Genomic DNA, 15548 nt, shown 5'->3' on the forward strand with positions numbered 1-15548 from the left:
AAATGCGTGTACCCCCTGACTGAGACGCACAGTTCTCGGGGCTGACACTGGCTGCAGTGCAGTATGTGAGCTGGAGAGGGCGCTGCACCGCCAGAGGTGGGGCAGGTGAGCAGAGGTGGTGACACGTTTGGACGACGTTGCACAAGCACCTGCCGAGCTCGCGCCACTGCGTCACCCACCCGCCCGCCCGCGCGCTCGCCCGCCCTGGCGCTCGCGGGCCGCCGCGGTCACGTGTTTCCGCTTCCTGCTCGGTGCCGCGCGGCTCGTCGTCGCTCTCGGGGAGTTTGAATAACGGGATTGGAAGGCAGCGCCGTTAGTGAGCGGTGGCCATGGCTACAATGGCGTTTGAGTATCCGGCGGCCCGCAGACTGCAGACGGTGAGTGAGAGACTGAGAGAGTGAGGGGGGGAATGGGAGAGGAGAAGGGAAGAGAGAGAGAGAGTGGAAAGGAGGGAGGGAAGGAGGGAAGGAGGGAGGGAGAGGAACAGGCCGCCCGGGGCTCGGTCATGTTCTTGGCTGCTCCTCGCCGCAGCTTTTATATTCAAAACCTGGGCCGAGGAGCAGAGGCGTCAGCCCCCGGGGGGTCAGTGGCTCCTGACCACCGCCCCCACCCCCACCCCCCCGCCCCCACCGGCGGCGGCGGCTGTTGTTTTTCTTTATGTGAAAAACCAACCCATCTCAAGCCATCCCCCGCACACAATGACTGAGTGAGTGAGAGGCAGTCACTCGGTCTGGATTACACGTCATTATTTCATTTTTTTTTAAATTAGTGGAGCCGGGAGGATGGTTTGTGTGTTACTGTATGGGGTCCACGTATGTATACGTGGGGTATGTGTAGTGGGTGGGGGTGGGGATGGCGGTGATATGTGTGGGTCCTGGTACCTGCCATCTACCCAGTGAGGACTCGAACCTGTGCTTGTCAGATGTCAAATGGCCAACTGGTGACCATCTTCTGGGGGTGGGGGGAGAGAGGTGGGGTCTGGTGGACCATCTTCTGGGGTGGGGGGAGAGAGGTGGGGTCTGGGGGGTGGGGGGAGAGAGGTGGGGTCTGCGGGTGGGGGGAGAGAGGTGGGGTCTGGGGGGAGAGAGGTGGGGTCTGGGGGGAGAGAGGTGGGTCTGGGGGGAGAGAGGTGGGGTCTGGGGGTGGGGGGAGAGAGGTGGGGTCTGGGGGGTGGGGAGAGAGGTGGGGTCTGCGGGTGGGGGAGAGAGGTGGGGTCTGCGGGGTGGGGGAGAGAGAGTGGGGTCTGGGGGGGGGGAGAGAGGTGGTGTCTGGGGTGGGGGAGAGAGAGGTGGGGGTGGGGGGAGAGAGGGGGTCTGGGGGTGGGGGGAGAGAGGTGGGGTCTGGGGGTGGGGGAGAGAGAGGTGGGGCGGGGTGGGGGGAGAGAGGTGGGGTCTGGGGGGTGGGGGGAGAGAGAGGTGGGGGGTGGGGGAGAGAGGTGGGGTCTGGGGGTGGGGGGAGAGAGGTGGGGTCTGGGGGGTGGGGGAGAGAGGTGGGTCTGGGGGGGGGGGGAGGTGGGGGGTGGGGGAGAGAGGTGGGGTCTGGGGGGTGGGGGGAGAGAGGTGGGGTCTGGGGGGTGGGGGGAGAGAGAGTGGGGTCTGGGGGTGGGGGAGAGAGTGGGGTCTGGGGGTGGGGGAGAGAGAGTGGGGTCTGGGGGTGGGGGAGAGAGAAGTGGGGTCTGGGGGTGGGGGGAGAGAGGTGGGGTCTGGGGGGTGGGGGGGAGAGAGGGGGTCTGGGGGTGGGGGGAGAGAGTGGGGTCTGGGGTGGGGGGAGAGAGAGTGGGGGTGGGGGTGGGGGGAGAGAGAGTGGGGTCTGGGGGGTGGGTGCCAACATCATCATAAACACGTCCCCTTTGAGTCAGTTCAGCTCCAAGGAGACCCCACTTACCTCCTGCCGCCGCCAAGGAGGAGAGTCATTTGTTGATAGTTTGACATCTGACGAGTCCGGGTTTGAGACCGCGTTTGGTGGACGGTAGATACCAGGAATTCTCTGCGAGCTTCCAGTGGGCAACACTGGGTCAATGAAGAGCTGATGGACAGACCGCCTGTGTGAGAGTACGTGTCCGCTATGTGGCTGTGACTGACTGCCTGCTGCTAAAGCACCAGAACCCACCTGCATTCAGTCTATTTAGTTATTTATAGTTAATGACTTGACATTCAGGTATTTGCTTTGAATAGTGAGTCCCTATGTTACAAAGTGAGATTCTGAATTGCGTACAATATGAAGGAGATGGATATAATATATTTGTGTGTACATATAATCATTTAATACTGTCCATTTCACAAATTTCCTTTATTTTGACTTGAATGTTTCCGTCTCCTCACACTACTGGCCCAGGAACTTGGCTGTATGCCTTTAGCACTCTGTTATACGTGTGTGTCAGCCAGGATCGGCAGTGACACTCGCCTCCGAGCGGAGCTTGAAATCATATGGCTGTTTGTGGGATATTGCTGTGTACAAATTTGGCTGCTGCGTTCACACACAAATACAGTAACTCCACTTTTAGGATATTGTGTGAAGTGCTTTGGAATGTTTTCCTGATGTGAAAGGCGCTATACCAAATGCAAGAATTATTTATTTTGAAAAACAATTATTTGCCATCCCAAATATTAACACACAAAATAACAGGCTACAAAACAACTTGAATAAAGAGAGGATGGAACAGGTCGAAGAGTCCAAAGTTAAAAGCAGAGTCTCCATATAATAATAATAATCCTTGCATTTGATATAGAGTTTTTCATGTCTTCTAGACGTCCCAAAGCGCTTCACAGAATAGACTGTAAAGTGAATTGACCGTACATTTGTGGAGTCCTGTAGCTCAGTGGTTAGAGCACTCGCTTTGCAAGCGAGAGACCTGAGTTCAATTCCAGGCAGGTCAGGGCGAAACCTTGGGCAAGTTTCCTTACTCCACACAGAGCCTAATAATAATCCCTCCAAAACCAAAAACAATAATAAATTGGTCATTTTTAATCTACGACTGTTTGTGGGACATTGCTGTGCGCAATTGGCTGCCGCGTTCGCCCACAAATATACAGTCAATTCACTTTACAGTGTGTTCTGTGAAGCGCTTTGGGACGTCCTCCCGACGTGAAAAGCGCTATATCAAATGCAAGGATTATTATTATTATTATTATTTGGGCGAAACGCGGCAGCCAATTGCGTACAGCAGTGTCCCACAAACAAGTCGTGGATTGAAACTTACAATTTATTCTTGTTTTTTGGAGGAATTATTATTAGGTGTGTGGAGTAAGGAAACTTGCCCAAGGTTTCGCTCTGCCTGGAATTGAACCCAGGTGTCTCGCTTGCAAGGCGAGTGCTCTAACCACTGAGCTACAGGACTCCTTTTATTTTGTAGGCAAAGAAACTCAGGTTCCAATATATCAAAGTGATGAGTACAAATATTAAGATAGTACCAGTTGGCTGAATGTACATCTTAATAATAATAATAATAATCCTTGCATTTGATATAGCGCTTTTCACGTCGGGAGGACGTCCCAAAGCGCTTCACAGAACATACTGCAAAGTGAATTGACTGTATATTTGTGGGCGAACGCGGCAGCCAATTGCGCACAGCAATGTCCCACAAACAGTCGTAGATTGAAAATCTAATTTTAATAATCTAATGATCTTCATTGTGCATCCTTTATACCCATTGATTAAGTATCCTTTATAATTTGTTGGTGAAATGAACATTGTTTGTGGAATACCTGTAATTTACTCTAGGTTGATGGAAAATGGAAATCGTTTTCCATTGATCTGTAGTAATGATATCAGAAAGGATTGTAAGATGACTGGATTCAGAAATAAAACAAGAAGTGTAACTTTCAAAACCTGAAAATGAACTGGACATAAAATTCCATGAACAGGACGTACTGTACAAATAGTACATTCCAGCAGTGAGTAAAAGGCTGTAATCTAATCTCAGGTTTCAAATTCCAATTACAAATAACTCAAGAAATGACATTTATGGTTTATAGCATCAGCCGAACATCTCTGTTAGATTAGTCTGTCTTGGAAATTGCTTCCAAACGTCTTATTAGCCACGTATTTAGACTTTCAGTTTGGGATTATTTATTTCCACTTTGTGGTCATGTCGTTCTTCGTCAAATCTTCCCGAGCAACCTAAAGATCTGCTTGTCCTCATCGATTAATAGGTTGTGAGCTCTGGCTCAGTATATATTGTACTGTACAACGTGAAGAGTTGCTTCAGTTCAATTACGTGGTATTCTTTTAGAGATAATACCAAGGATGAGGGAGGTTTGAGTTATCACCCAGACTGAGGAAATTGGGGCTGTTTCACTAGAACGGAGAAGGTTGAGAGTTGACATTTAAAGATTTTTTTTTGATGAGTAGAAACAAATGAGGGAAAATTATGAGAGCAATGTAGTTTATTGAACAGAAAAAAACGCATCCTTTACTGAGATTGGTATCCTAAAGAATGTACGCTACCATTTATTGCTTGCTTGATATGTTTACAAATCAATTTGGAGATGTATCAACAACAAAAGCAAATAGTATAGGATCATGCAACCAGTTTCAGAAGGCTTTATCTTTTAGCATTGTATTTCATTCTAAAAAAAACTTGTGGCTGGTACTGTCAATATGGATAACTTAAATTCATTAGCACTGGAACAAAGAACAAAAAGTGTAAGTGTGTATTGAATGGAACATTCTTGGCTTTTCTAAAGTAAACAAATTAGAGTGCAACATAAATGTTGTAGAAAGTTGTTTTCTCTACTTGGAAAAGGGAGAACTTCATCGTGAGATATTCTCCAGAAGTGGGAGGTTTTTACAGTGATGGTGGTTAGAATGTGGAATGCCTTATCACAAATGATGGTTAAAGCTGAACCATAATAGCCTTTAAGGGAATTGGATAATACTTGAGAGAAAATAAATCTTAAATCCAGTGAAATAGCAGTTGAATGAAATTAGAGCAGATTACTCTAGTTACTAACATCAGCAAAAATAAGTTGAGTTGAAAGGTATCCTCTAAATATACAAAACGTTTTATATTATTGTTAAAAAAAATAGGCAAAGCTCATCAGGCAAATTGTTCACTATAAAGCATAGATTCAAGAAGAATCAATTAAAATAAATGGGAAGCTATTAAAATGAATAATATTCAGAATATATTTGTGGAAAAATGAACATAGTTTGGGGAAAATCTGCACCTTGCTAATTGTTACCCCCAGTACAACTTTTCCAAATCTTTATATTCTTCCAGCACCACCAGGGACAAATTCTAAATATCTGTTGTCATAGTTCACTTTTCTAAAGCAAACAAACTAATTAGAAATTCTCTTTTATGCTCCAGAGCTGAGTTAAGATAGTGTAAATATTATTTGTAGTCACCTGGGCCAATAGAAAGTGCAGCAGCACTTTTTCCGCGGAATTAGCCACAAACATCCTCCTCCGCCACAAACCCGCTATCAATGTAATTTGTGGCCCACAGGGCTGCTTACCTGAAGTCACTGGGTGGTGGTAGGGCTCCAGACGCGCATGCGTGTTGCAGTGTAAGCGGCAAACAGGCTTCACTCGGAGATCCCACTATTGTGTCTTAACAGCTGACTGTCGTCCTGGGCCCGTGTCGGCCTGGGCCCGTGTCGGCCTGGGCCCGTGTCGGCCTGGGCCCGTGTCGGCCTGGGCCCGTGTCGGCCTGGGCCCGTGTCGGCCTGGGCCCGTGTCCTCCCTCTCTCCCTCCCTCCTTCTGTCTGGGTCTGCCTGGTCTGGGTCTGCCAGTTTTCCGCAGCACGGAAACTGTTCTGGTCAAGGTCACAAATGACATTCTGACCATGTGTGACCAGGGCTCCCTCTGTCTTCTCGTCCTCCTCGACCTCTCCACTGCCTTTGACACCGTGGATCACTCAATCCTCCTCCACCGCCTCTCCTTTCAACTCAACCTTCAAGGTTCTGTTCTTGACTGGTTCAGGTCCTACCTTTCACACTGCCTCCACTTTGTCGCAGCAAACGGCTTCTCCTCCAGCTCCCGCACCGTCTCGTGCGTGTTCCTCAGGGCTCTGTTCACGGTCCCCTCCTCTTCACCCTCTACACGCTCCCCCTTGGTGACATCCGCAGACATGGGGTAAATTTCCGCATGTGTGCGGATGACGCCCAACTCTATCTCTCTGCCTCCACCCTCAACTCCAGGACTACTCGTGTCCTGACCGACTGCCTGTCCGACATCAAGTCCTAAACTTTCTCCAACTCACCGTCAGCAAGACCGAGGCCCTCCTGATTGGCTCGCGCCAGCGCCTCCGCACTTCGGACGCTGACAGCATCAGCATCCACGGCTGCACACTCAACCTCACTAAGCCGGTCAGGAACCTGGGTATCGTGTTTGACCCTGAACTGTCCTTTCTCCCCCACATCCACACCATGACCGGCACTGCCTACCACCACCTCCGTAACATTGCCAGATTCTGCCACTGCCTCACCCCTCAGGCTGCCCAAACCCTCACCCACATATTCGTCACATCAAGGCTCGATTATGGAAACTCCCTCCTCATCGGTCTTCCCAACTCTTTCCTTCACAAGCTGCTGAACATCCAAAACTCTGCAGCTCGTGTACTCTCGCACATCAGGCTCCATGACCCCATCACTCCCATCCTCATCAGACTCCACTGGCTCCCCATCCCCCAGAGGATTGAGTTCAAGATCCTCGTCCTCACTTTCGAGGCCATCCATGGCCTTGCTCCCTCCTACTCCTCTGACCTGCTGACTCCCTACCAACCTGCTCGCTCCCTCCCTTCGGCAGGTTCCGGTCTACTCCATGTCTCCTGCCCGACCCGCCCTACCGTCGGTGGCTGGGCTTTCAGCCTCTCTGTCCCCACACTCTGGAACTCCATCCCACGGTCCCTTGGCCTCGCTTCGTCCCATGCCTCCTTCAAAGCCGGTCTCAAGACCCTTCTCTTGGATCTTGCTTTTGGTCGCCCTCCCACCTCTCTGCCTTCCCTCACCCCTACCCCAACCCTCCCCCATTCTCGGGCCCCAACACCTGACTGTTCAGCGATTTGGGACATCCTCCCGATGTGAAAGGCGCTCTGTAAATGTAATTTTGTTGTTGTTGTTGCCTGCCTGTCTGGGTTTGCCTGTCTGTCTGGGTCTGTCTGTCTGTCTGTCTGTGTGTGTCTGTGTCAGTCTATCTGTGTGTCTGTCTGTCTTTGTTTGTTGTTCTGTGTCTCTCCTATGTATGTTTGTGAGTGTCTCTGAGTGTGCATCTCTCTGAGAATATGTGTCTGTGCGTGTGAGTGTGTCTCTGTGTTTCTGAGTGTGTGTGTGTCTCTCTCTGTGTCTGTGTGTGTTTCTCCCTCTGTCTATGTGTGTATTTCTCGCTCTGTCTGAGTGTGTGTCTGTGTGTGTGTCTGTCTGGAATGCGTGTGTCTCCACCTGTGTATGTGTGTATTTCTCTGTGTCTCTGAGTGTGTGTCTGTCTCTGAGTGTGTGTGTGTGTGATTATCTGTACCTGTGAGTGTCTGTGTCTGTTAGTGTATGTATGTGTGTCTCTCTGTGTCTCCTGAGTGTATGTGTGTGTGTGTCACTCTGGATCTGTGTGTGTGTACTTGTCGCTCTATCAGGGTCTGTGTGCGGTGCTGGGCTATCAGAGGCCAAAAAACACCAATCAACTCCCTGCCATTTTCAGCAAAATCTGTCAAAATTCCTTCCGCAAATCTCCCCACAATTTTTGGCAAATATTTCTCACTTTTCTATTGGCCCAGGTGATCACCAACTCAAATGTAAATGGAAATGTTGACATCAGTGTGTACAGTATTTTGGTTCTTATGTAAGTTAGCAGGGGTCAGTTCTTTGTCACATGAAGGGAGAGCTCACATGAGTTGTCCCATTATAAATAGTATAATCACCTGAGTTGTACCTGCACCGAGTGGCATTCATCTTCCTCACAAAAAACATTTAGGTTTCTTTACATTAATCATATTTTACAAGTTGGATAAATGGCTAAGTCGTATCAACTTTTGGTCCCAAATAATCCTAAATTCTATGCCATTTGCAGTGCACAGTTGGCTGCCACAAAATAGTCAATTCACTTAACAGTATATTCTGAAGCGCTTTAAGGCTCTATATCAACTTCAAGCATTACTATATAATTTCCTACACTTGTATCGCCGCGACTGCACTTACAGGTTTCATTGAATGATTGCATGTGCAATGCTGCATTTGAAACGAGTGCAGGAAATGAGGTCTTGACCCGTCACCGCATGCGCAATTACTGGCAGCATGCGCAGCATTGATGAAGTACTGCATGCACATTTACTGGCTACGTGGATGAAAGTACTGCATGCACACTTAGTGTTATGATTGAAACAAGCGCGTGCGGGAAACCCATCATTATGACACAAAAGACAGACTTAAATAGTATGAATTGTATTAAGTTGGCCGATATGACTCTGCCTATAACTCGTACTTCATGTTAGCTGTATTAAATGTTATAGTCTCAAATGATACGATTTATGCAAGTTTTTCCCTATAAACAGACTGACATTGTCAGGCAATTGTTGGGGTTCATTATAGAAGCCTGGGAGTAAATTATGATTCACTTGCAGATCGCTTTGCAGTTGTCACAGAAGTATTTGTTCTCTTTATTTGCTCCCCAAGCTAATACTTGAGCAAACTTGAAGTAACCATTATTGATAAAATGTGCATTGAATAGTTGATATTTTGGCAACATCTGACATTTAGGCAGAGTTGCTGTAATTGTCTGTTACCACTGGAGGTCAGTCATGTACTTCACTGTATTATCTATACTAATAAAAGGACAATGTCTGTGTGTGTGTGTGTGTGTGTGTATCAGCCAAGATCTCAATAACCATTTGACGTAGAGACACAACTTAAACCTCATCGGAAAGGTCTTGCAAGTGACATGGGCATATTGTTTTTCGGGATCTCCTATCGTTGATGAGCTATATTAAAATAATGCTTTAATTAAGCCCCAAAATATGAGGTGTGCATGCAACAAGGTAGCAACAGGAAATCACACACTATTCTAGAGAAATACATCTGTACTAATATATTCTGCAACAAATTAGTGATGGAGAAAACCAAGGACATATTTTTGAGGGATCTCCTATCATATATTATACTAGCTGTACCCATTGCAGCAAAGGATTCAATATGGAATGTAGATTGACACACAGACAGACACACCTACTTATCCTTCCTTGAAAGATTTGGTTTCCGCATAGGCATCTTTATGATGATAAATATAAATGTATAATTTGAAAATCACTGGGACGTCCTCCTGACATGAAAAGCGCTCTAAAAATTTAATTTTTTTGTTGCCGCACCTTGGCTTCGTCTGTGTTCTTTATTTTGTTCCCATCACTGCTTGGCTGCATCCGTGCTCTGTAACGCAGGATGCCACAGCGCCACGGTCAGCTGGCGTGGCCACCAGATGTAACTGCAGTGGGTGCGTACATACGTAAGGCCTCTGTGATGCACAATGCCACAGCACTACTTTGACTCGGTGGCCACCAGATGTACCTGCAGTGAAAAACGCAAAACTAAAATGCATTTTATGTCATAACTCATGAATGATAGGAAATACCCGAAAATAAATATGCCCTTGTCACTCCCAGATGAAAGGCTTTTCCGATAAGGTATAAATTGTGTCTCTACGTCAATCAGTTATTGAGATCCTTCTTTAAGTACAGACCAACAGACATGGTTAGTGTGTACTATACATATATATATATGACAGATAGACAGACAGACTAGCTGTACCCATTGCAACTACCCTTGAAACCAAAGGATCGAATATGAAATATAGATTGACAGACAGACAGACTCACGAACAAACATTTCACCTTTATCTAGACTCGTCTGGGAGGACTTCTGTGGAAGGATTCATTTTGGCGATGCTGTTCTTTGTGTGGGCAACTCATTTTGCTGCGCTGTTGCAGTCTTTTCAGCATTGAAGTGCAGCCACGCTATTCTTTGTTCTTCAGTTTAATTTAATGGGCCTCCTGTCTTTTGTCTAGCATTTTTACTTATCCTTGAAAGGTTTGATTTTTGCTTAGGCATCTTTATAATGATAATATAAATTTATAATTTATAATCACTGGGACATCCTCCCCACGTGAAAGGTGCTTTAAAAATGTAATTTTGTTGTTACTGACGCGTTTTAGCTATGTCTTTGTTCTTTATTTTGTTCCCACCGCTTGACTGCGTCCTCTGTGACACACGGTGTCACTGCACCACTTTGACTCAGTGGCTACCAAGTGTGACTGCAGTGAAAACGCAAACATTTGTAATGTACAGTAGTAGTTAACATATATATTTGTATCAGAGCTCCCAGTTTCTGCTCCATATGCTACCAACATATTTTTGCTTTTCCATATGGCTTTAAACATATTATTTTGTGCATATTTCAATTACTGTTAACCAAATGCAGTCTTATGAAGTATGGACAGATATGTAAAAGAGTAGCACTATTTGGGTCAGAGATGTTTATGCTAGTTTTATACATAAAATACCACCCAAGTTAGATATGGATGCTGATATTCAGCGAGGGGAAAATACCAAATTGTATTTGTGCAGAGCACATTTTAAGCATAGTTCTCATGCACACAGACAATCCTAAGGAATGCGGAAGCCTTGGCTGCTACACAGATGATATATTGTAGTTATTCTTGGATAGCTATTTGTTAGGTCAGGGTATTAACAGATAAGGGGCAAGGGCGGGTAATTGGACTTGAGGTACAGATCAGCCATGATCTTACAGAATGCCGGAACAGGCTTGAGAAGCTGAATGGCCTACTCCTGTTTTTACGTTTAAGCTCACGTAAACCAGGGATTTTAATTTGACCCGGTTGATTATCATAACATTCCATGCACTGAAGTCTATTGAACAATTCTTAATAGAATTGTAAGTTTTGCTTTTTTCATTATGTAAATTATCTAAAACGTAAAGGTATACAATATCGGAAATGTAATCACTATTATCACAAACTTATAAAGAAATTTCAGAACTTATTAGGAAAGAGAATGAATAGAATAACTTTTTTAAATAAATTCATATTACACTCCAGTTTGAGTCAAGTGTGGCCATGCTTTTAATCTTTTGGGTTCTTTTGAACAGATTAATGATTACCATGGACATAAAATTCCTGACCCTTATAGCTGGCTGGAAGACCCAGATAGTGAGGAAACAAAGGTAAGTGTATAGCCTTTCATCTTTAATGAGTATGTAAGTATTTCAACCGTGTTAAAGCAAAGATTAAGACCATGAGATTGCATGTTGTATCTTTGTGCCTTGCAAAATTGACATATTTAAAATAGCAGATGGACCAGAAATGGCCTCCATACTATTTTTGTAAGATCTTAAATAAAGTAATTACTGCATCACATTTTATTTGAGGGACTAAACTAAATGCACAGTTATACATAAATAATATAAGTATATGAGATTTAAGATGAAGTGACACCTTTAACGCTGACCTAATTGGCTGAATTAAACTACCATTTTTAATTTTACTGTTTTGAATTTGCACTGTTTCAGGCTTATGTGGAAGCTCAGAATAAGTTGACAATGCCATTCCTGGAAAAATGCGCATTGAGGGAAAAATTCAAGAAAAGAATGACGGAACTCTATGATTATCCAAAGTACAGCTGCCATTTTCGAAGAGGAAAGAGGTAGAATCGGATTAGTATCAATCAGATTGCACTAACAGTCTTTGCGGGGTTTCAACTATAGACCATTTCTCATCAGCTGGTTTGTGCAGTTAACTAGAAGTAACAATTTCCTTCGCTACTCGGGCAGCGTTGGAACTTCAAGTTATTAGGAGAGCAGGTCAAATGTAAATCAGAATAGGTATTTCTTTAAGCAGAGAGTGATCCAACAGGGTGAGAACATTAATAATTCAGAAGAGTGAAATACTACCATTGTGACAAGTTATTTTGCTTCCTAGCCAACTTTCATGTGGCATTTAAACTCGCACACTTGAGGTAAGATTGGTTTCTGACAAACAGATGAAAGTCGAGTGAATCAAGTAGATTGTGGACAGTAAGCTTTTGCCAAAAGGGCATCTCTTTCCTTGAATCCTTCTATCTAAAGGATTTGATGGCATTGATTCCAAATCCTGCTTGTGGCATGTTGCCAGCCATCTCAACATATAAACTGACTGCCATCATATGTGCTGATGCTGCACTGAAATAGATGGTCGCCATAAATAGATACACTAATCAAGGTGTTATAGAGCTCAAAGCCAGTTATTTTTATGTAATCAATGTTCATATTGATATTGTTATATTTATATTGTTTATCTCTATCAGATGATATGTTTAGATGTTGGTGGAAAATCTACAGCCAATAATTGGAATTATTACAGATTTGGAAGGCGAAAACAAAACTTTGCAAAATATGTGTCCAAATGTTTTAGGTGATTAAGTAGAAATGGGCAAAATATTCTGAAGCAAAGAAAAATTGCAAATATAAATAAAAGATCAAATGGGGATAAAATGTTGAAGGATTCATCTTGAGCGCTTTATTCTACTGCTTACAGCATTAGGAATAAGCTACAAGCATCTACCAAAAATACTAATATTCATTGCATCACAGAAGTTTGTTGAAAAGAGATGGAACTAAGCTGCAGGATGTTTTGAAAAGATATACTGTTAAACAGCATTTCTCACTTTTTTAAGGGCAGTAATCTATCTCAAGGAGTGGCAGAATTTATTCTTTATACCCATAAACTCTTTATTGTTGAGCAGTTGATGGGGTTGGTTGAAGACCAATGGGTAGCATACTGAATCCAGCCTAGTGGTTTAAAATATTTTGTTATGTTTTATAACCTAGAAACCTATCCCCTCAAATGTTTTTCTGTTTTTTACATATTTACTTTTATTACAATTTTGAAAATCAAATTTTAGTAATGATAGTATCCTCAAAAATTCAGCTTGGTTTATAATACTTAAATTTATCTCAAAGTATTGTTCTAGAATAAGGGCCAACAGTGACCATTTTCATTTTTAAGCCCCAACGTTTGATCCAAAACCCCCCACTGAATTTATGCATGTTTTGGATCTGCTGTTTCCAATATTGAATGTTTAATTGGGATGATTCACTTTTGCATCCAGTTCATTATAAGCAGTGAGTAAGGGGTGTAGTGATTTTGGTTGAGCTCTGAAATGTATTAACCTGAAAATTACCTGAAAATGGTGGCTCCGAACAGACATGAAATTGTTGCAGACCCTCCTCTTCGGCAGGGCCTTCAGTCACCCTCCGATACCTACCCTCAACCCCTCCTGATCTCAAATCCCTGGCTGTCCAAGGCCTTGGGATGAACTCCTGATGTGAAAGGTGCAAGACAAATGGAATTTGTTGTTGCAAGACAAGTGTTTTAAAAAAATCCCAAATTCTGTTTTTTTTAAGCACTCAGAGAGACAGAGCTATGTTGAGCATTATTTTGAACATCTTTTCATAATATTGTAAGCATTCCCTTATGTTTAATTCAGTTCAAGAAAATCTCGGAACCGCAGAACGGAACCCATATTGCAAATTTCAAATAATTCTTTATTCCTAGTATTTCTCCCTTTTTTTAAAGAAATTCTTGTGATATTCCTTGCTTGTTTGTTAGTTTTTGATATCTAGGTTAAAATGTTGTAACATCTTAATTTTGTGTACACAGATATTTTCACTTCTTCAACACAGGGTTGCAAAACCAAAGTGTAATGTATGTCCAGTGTTCGCTGGATGATGAACCTCAAATTTTCCTTGATCCCAACAAATTCTCAGATGATGGTACTGTAGCTTTAAGAGGTTAGTGTTTAAAAACCGTTTGTAAAGATCCAAAATCCATTTTTATAAAATGAAGTAGAAATTAAATTTTTTTTGAAAATTTTAATCATACCATTTTCCTTTTTTTTAAATAAACAAAGGGTTTTCTTTATTTCTGTCAAACTGCTACTTCTGGGCCATTTTCCTGATGTGAAAAGTGCTATACACATGGAATTTTTATTGTATTTGTCAACCATTTCTTTCATTTATGAATGTCAACCTGAAAGCTTTCATAATGCTCACAATTTGCCTATCGATTCAATTTAATGCCATTAGCACAGATGCAACCTCTTATGCCAACTTGACATGGAAAATGTACAACAATTTGCGCTTGTATCGTGCCTTTCACGTAGGGAGAATGTCTCAAAGTGCTTTGCAGTGACAGAGTGGGAAGGGGGGTGGGGGCAAAGAGAGTTACTAGGCAGAAAGCACAGTCAAAAATGGGTTTTAAAAGCAGAGAGAGAGAGGTGCCTGACTGTGCCTGTTGGTGGTGGGGGGAGCAGTCAAGAAGCAGATCAGGGGTAGAGGAGCAGAGGGAATGCCTGTGGATTAGGGTTGCATGGGGAGCATATGGAAAAAGATAGGACCCAGCCTAGAGCCCTGAGAAACACGGTATGTAACTAAGCAGAGGCAGGAGGAGAAACTGGTGGAAGAGAAAAAGTGAAGTTGCTAGGACAAGTAGGAATGAAAACAGGGACAAAAAGGAGCCCTGGTTGCAAACGCAGGATGCTTTTTGATTTTTGATTAGGATTGTCTGCATTGTGAGCAGGCGGAAGCCAAATTGGAGGAACTTTTCCATGGAGGCAATGACATATTCTAGTTCCTTAGGGTTGGAGAGGAAGGGCAGGTTGGAGATGGGGTGATGACTTAAAACATTTGCACATGACAAAGCATTAATTTTCATCAGTTTCTTTACTATGATAACAACTTCTCTAGTTTTGGTTATTGATCAATGAATCCATTACATTGAATTTTAACTTCTATATAAAAAAAATCCTAAAATTGTCAACTGACACCCATCTTGTAACTATGAAGTTATAAAATGCTTTTCTAGCCATTTCCTATATTTTTTTATTTTCCAGTCGGGTGCAAGCTTTTTTCTTCCTTTTGTGGTGCAAAGAGAAGTTTTCCTTTACAGAAGTATAATAGATTACTTGTTTTTGGTATAATTTAGTTTTTAGTATGGTACATCATGCATTGATTGTCATAAATGGAAAAAGTACTCAGTTATACATTGCTGCAGTCTGCTCTGCTTGTTATCTGTCTTCATCTGGAGCACTTTGATTTACAACCTCAACCAGATTTAATTTTCTTTATTCATAGCTGAATTGAAGTCAGATTTTTGTGTACACTGGCCAGCATTCGTTTTCATGATGCCAACTTGATGCACATACTAGAAAAATAATCCGTACTCTGTTGAACTTCACATCCATATTATTGATTTGCGTACTGAAAACAAAATAGCTTCCTTGTATGTCACTCACCCTCCCTCCCTCCTGCCTTGGGTCCTTTATATCTCTCACTATCATACTGACTTTTGCATGTTTCCCTAAGAGAGCCCTTTCTCTTTGTGGCTCTCTTCACTCCCACTGACTTCACACATGTGTTCTGTCCATGTCCGTGTTCTGTGTGCTTATGATGTATGGGGTGAAAAGTTGATTGTGGTACTTCAGATGTGGTCTAATTGTATAATTTTTCATTTTAGTATATATTAGCTGTACCAGTTGCAGCTATGCTTGAAACCAAAGGATCCAATATGGAA

General features: G+C 43.4%; 1 protein-coding gene across 2 annotated transcripts in view; it reads left to right on the top strand.

Annotated features, from left to right (window-relative positions):
- The first annotated feature begins 229 nt into the window (after nt 1–229).
- LOC121848569 (prolyl endopeptidase-like) overlaps nt 230–15548 on the top strand; it is a 52996-nt gene continuing 37677 nt past the window's right edge. For both annotated transcript variants that reach the window (XM_042333375.1, XM_042333376.1), the window contains exons 1-4: nt 230–377; nt 11090–11164; nt 11510–11643; nt 13638–13768. In XM_042333375.1, coding sequence (XP_042189309.1) covers nt 330–377; nt 11090–11164; nt 11510–11643; nt 13638–13768 — 388 coding nt within the window. In that variant the 5' untranslated portion in view covers nt 230–329. The remainder of the gene's footprint in view (nt 378–11089; nt 11165–11509; nt 11644–13637; nt 13769–15548) is intronic.

The sequence above is a fragment of the Callorhinchus milii genome, unplaced genomic scaffold, assembly GCF_018977255.1.
Source record: "Callorhinchus milii isolate IMCB2004 unplaced genomic scaffold, IMCB_Cmil_1.0 Scaffold3, whole genome shotgun sequence".
Classification (NCBI taxonomy): Eukaryota; Metazoa; Chordata; class Chondrichthyes; order Chimaeriformes; family Callorhinchidae; genus Callorhinchus; species Callorhinchus milii.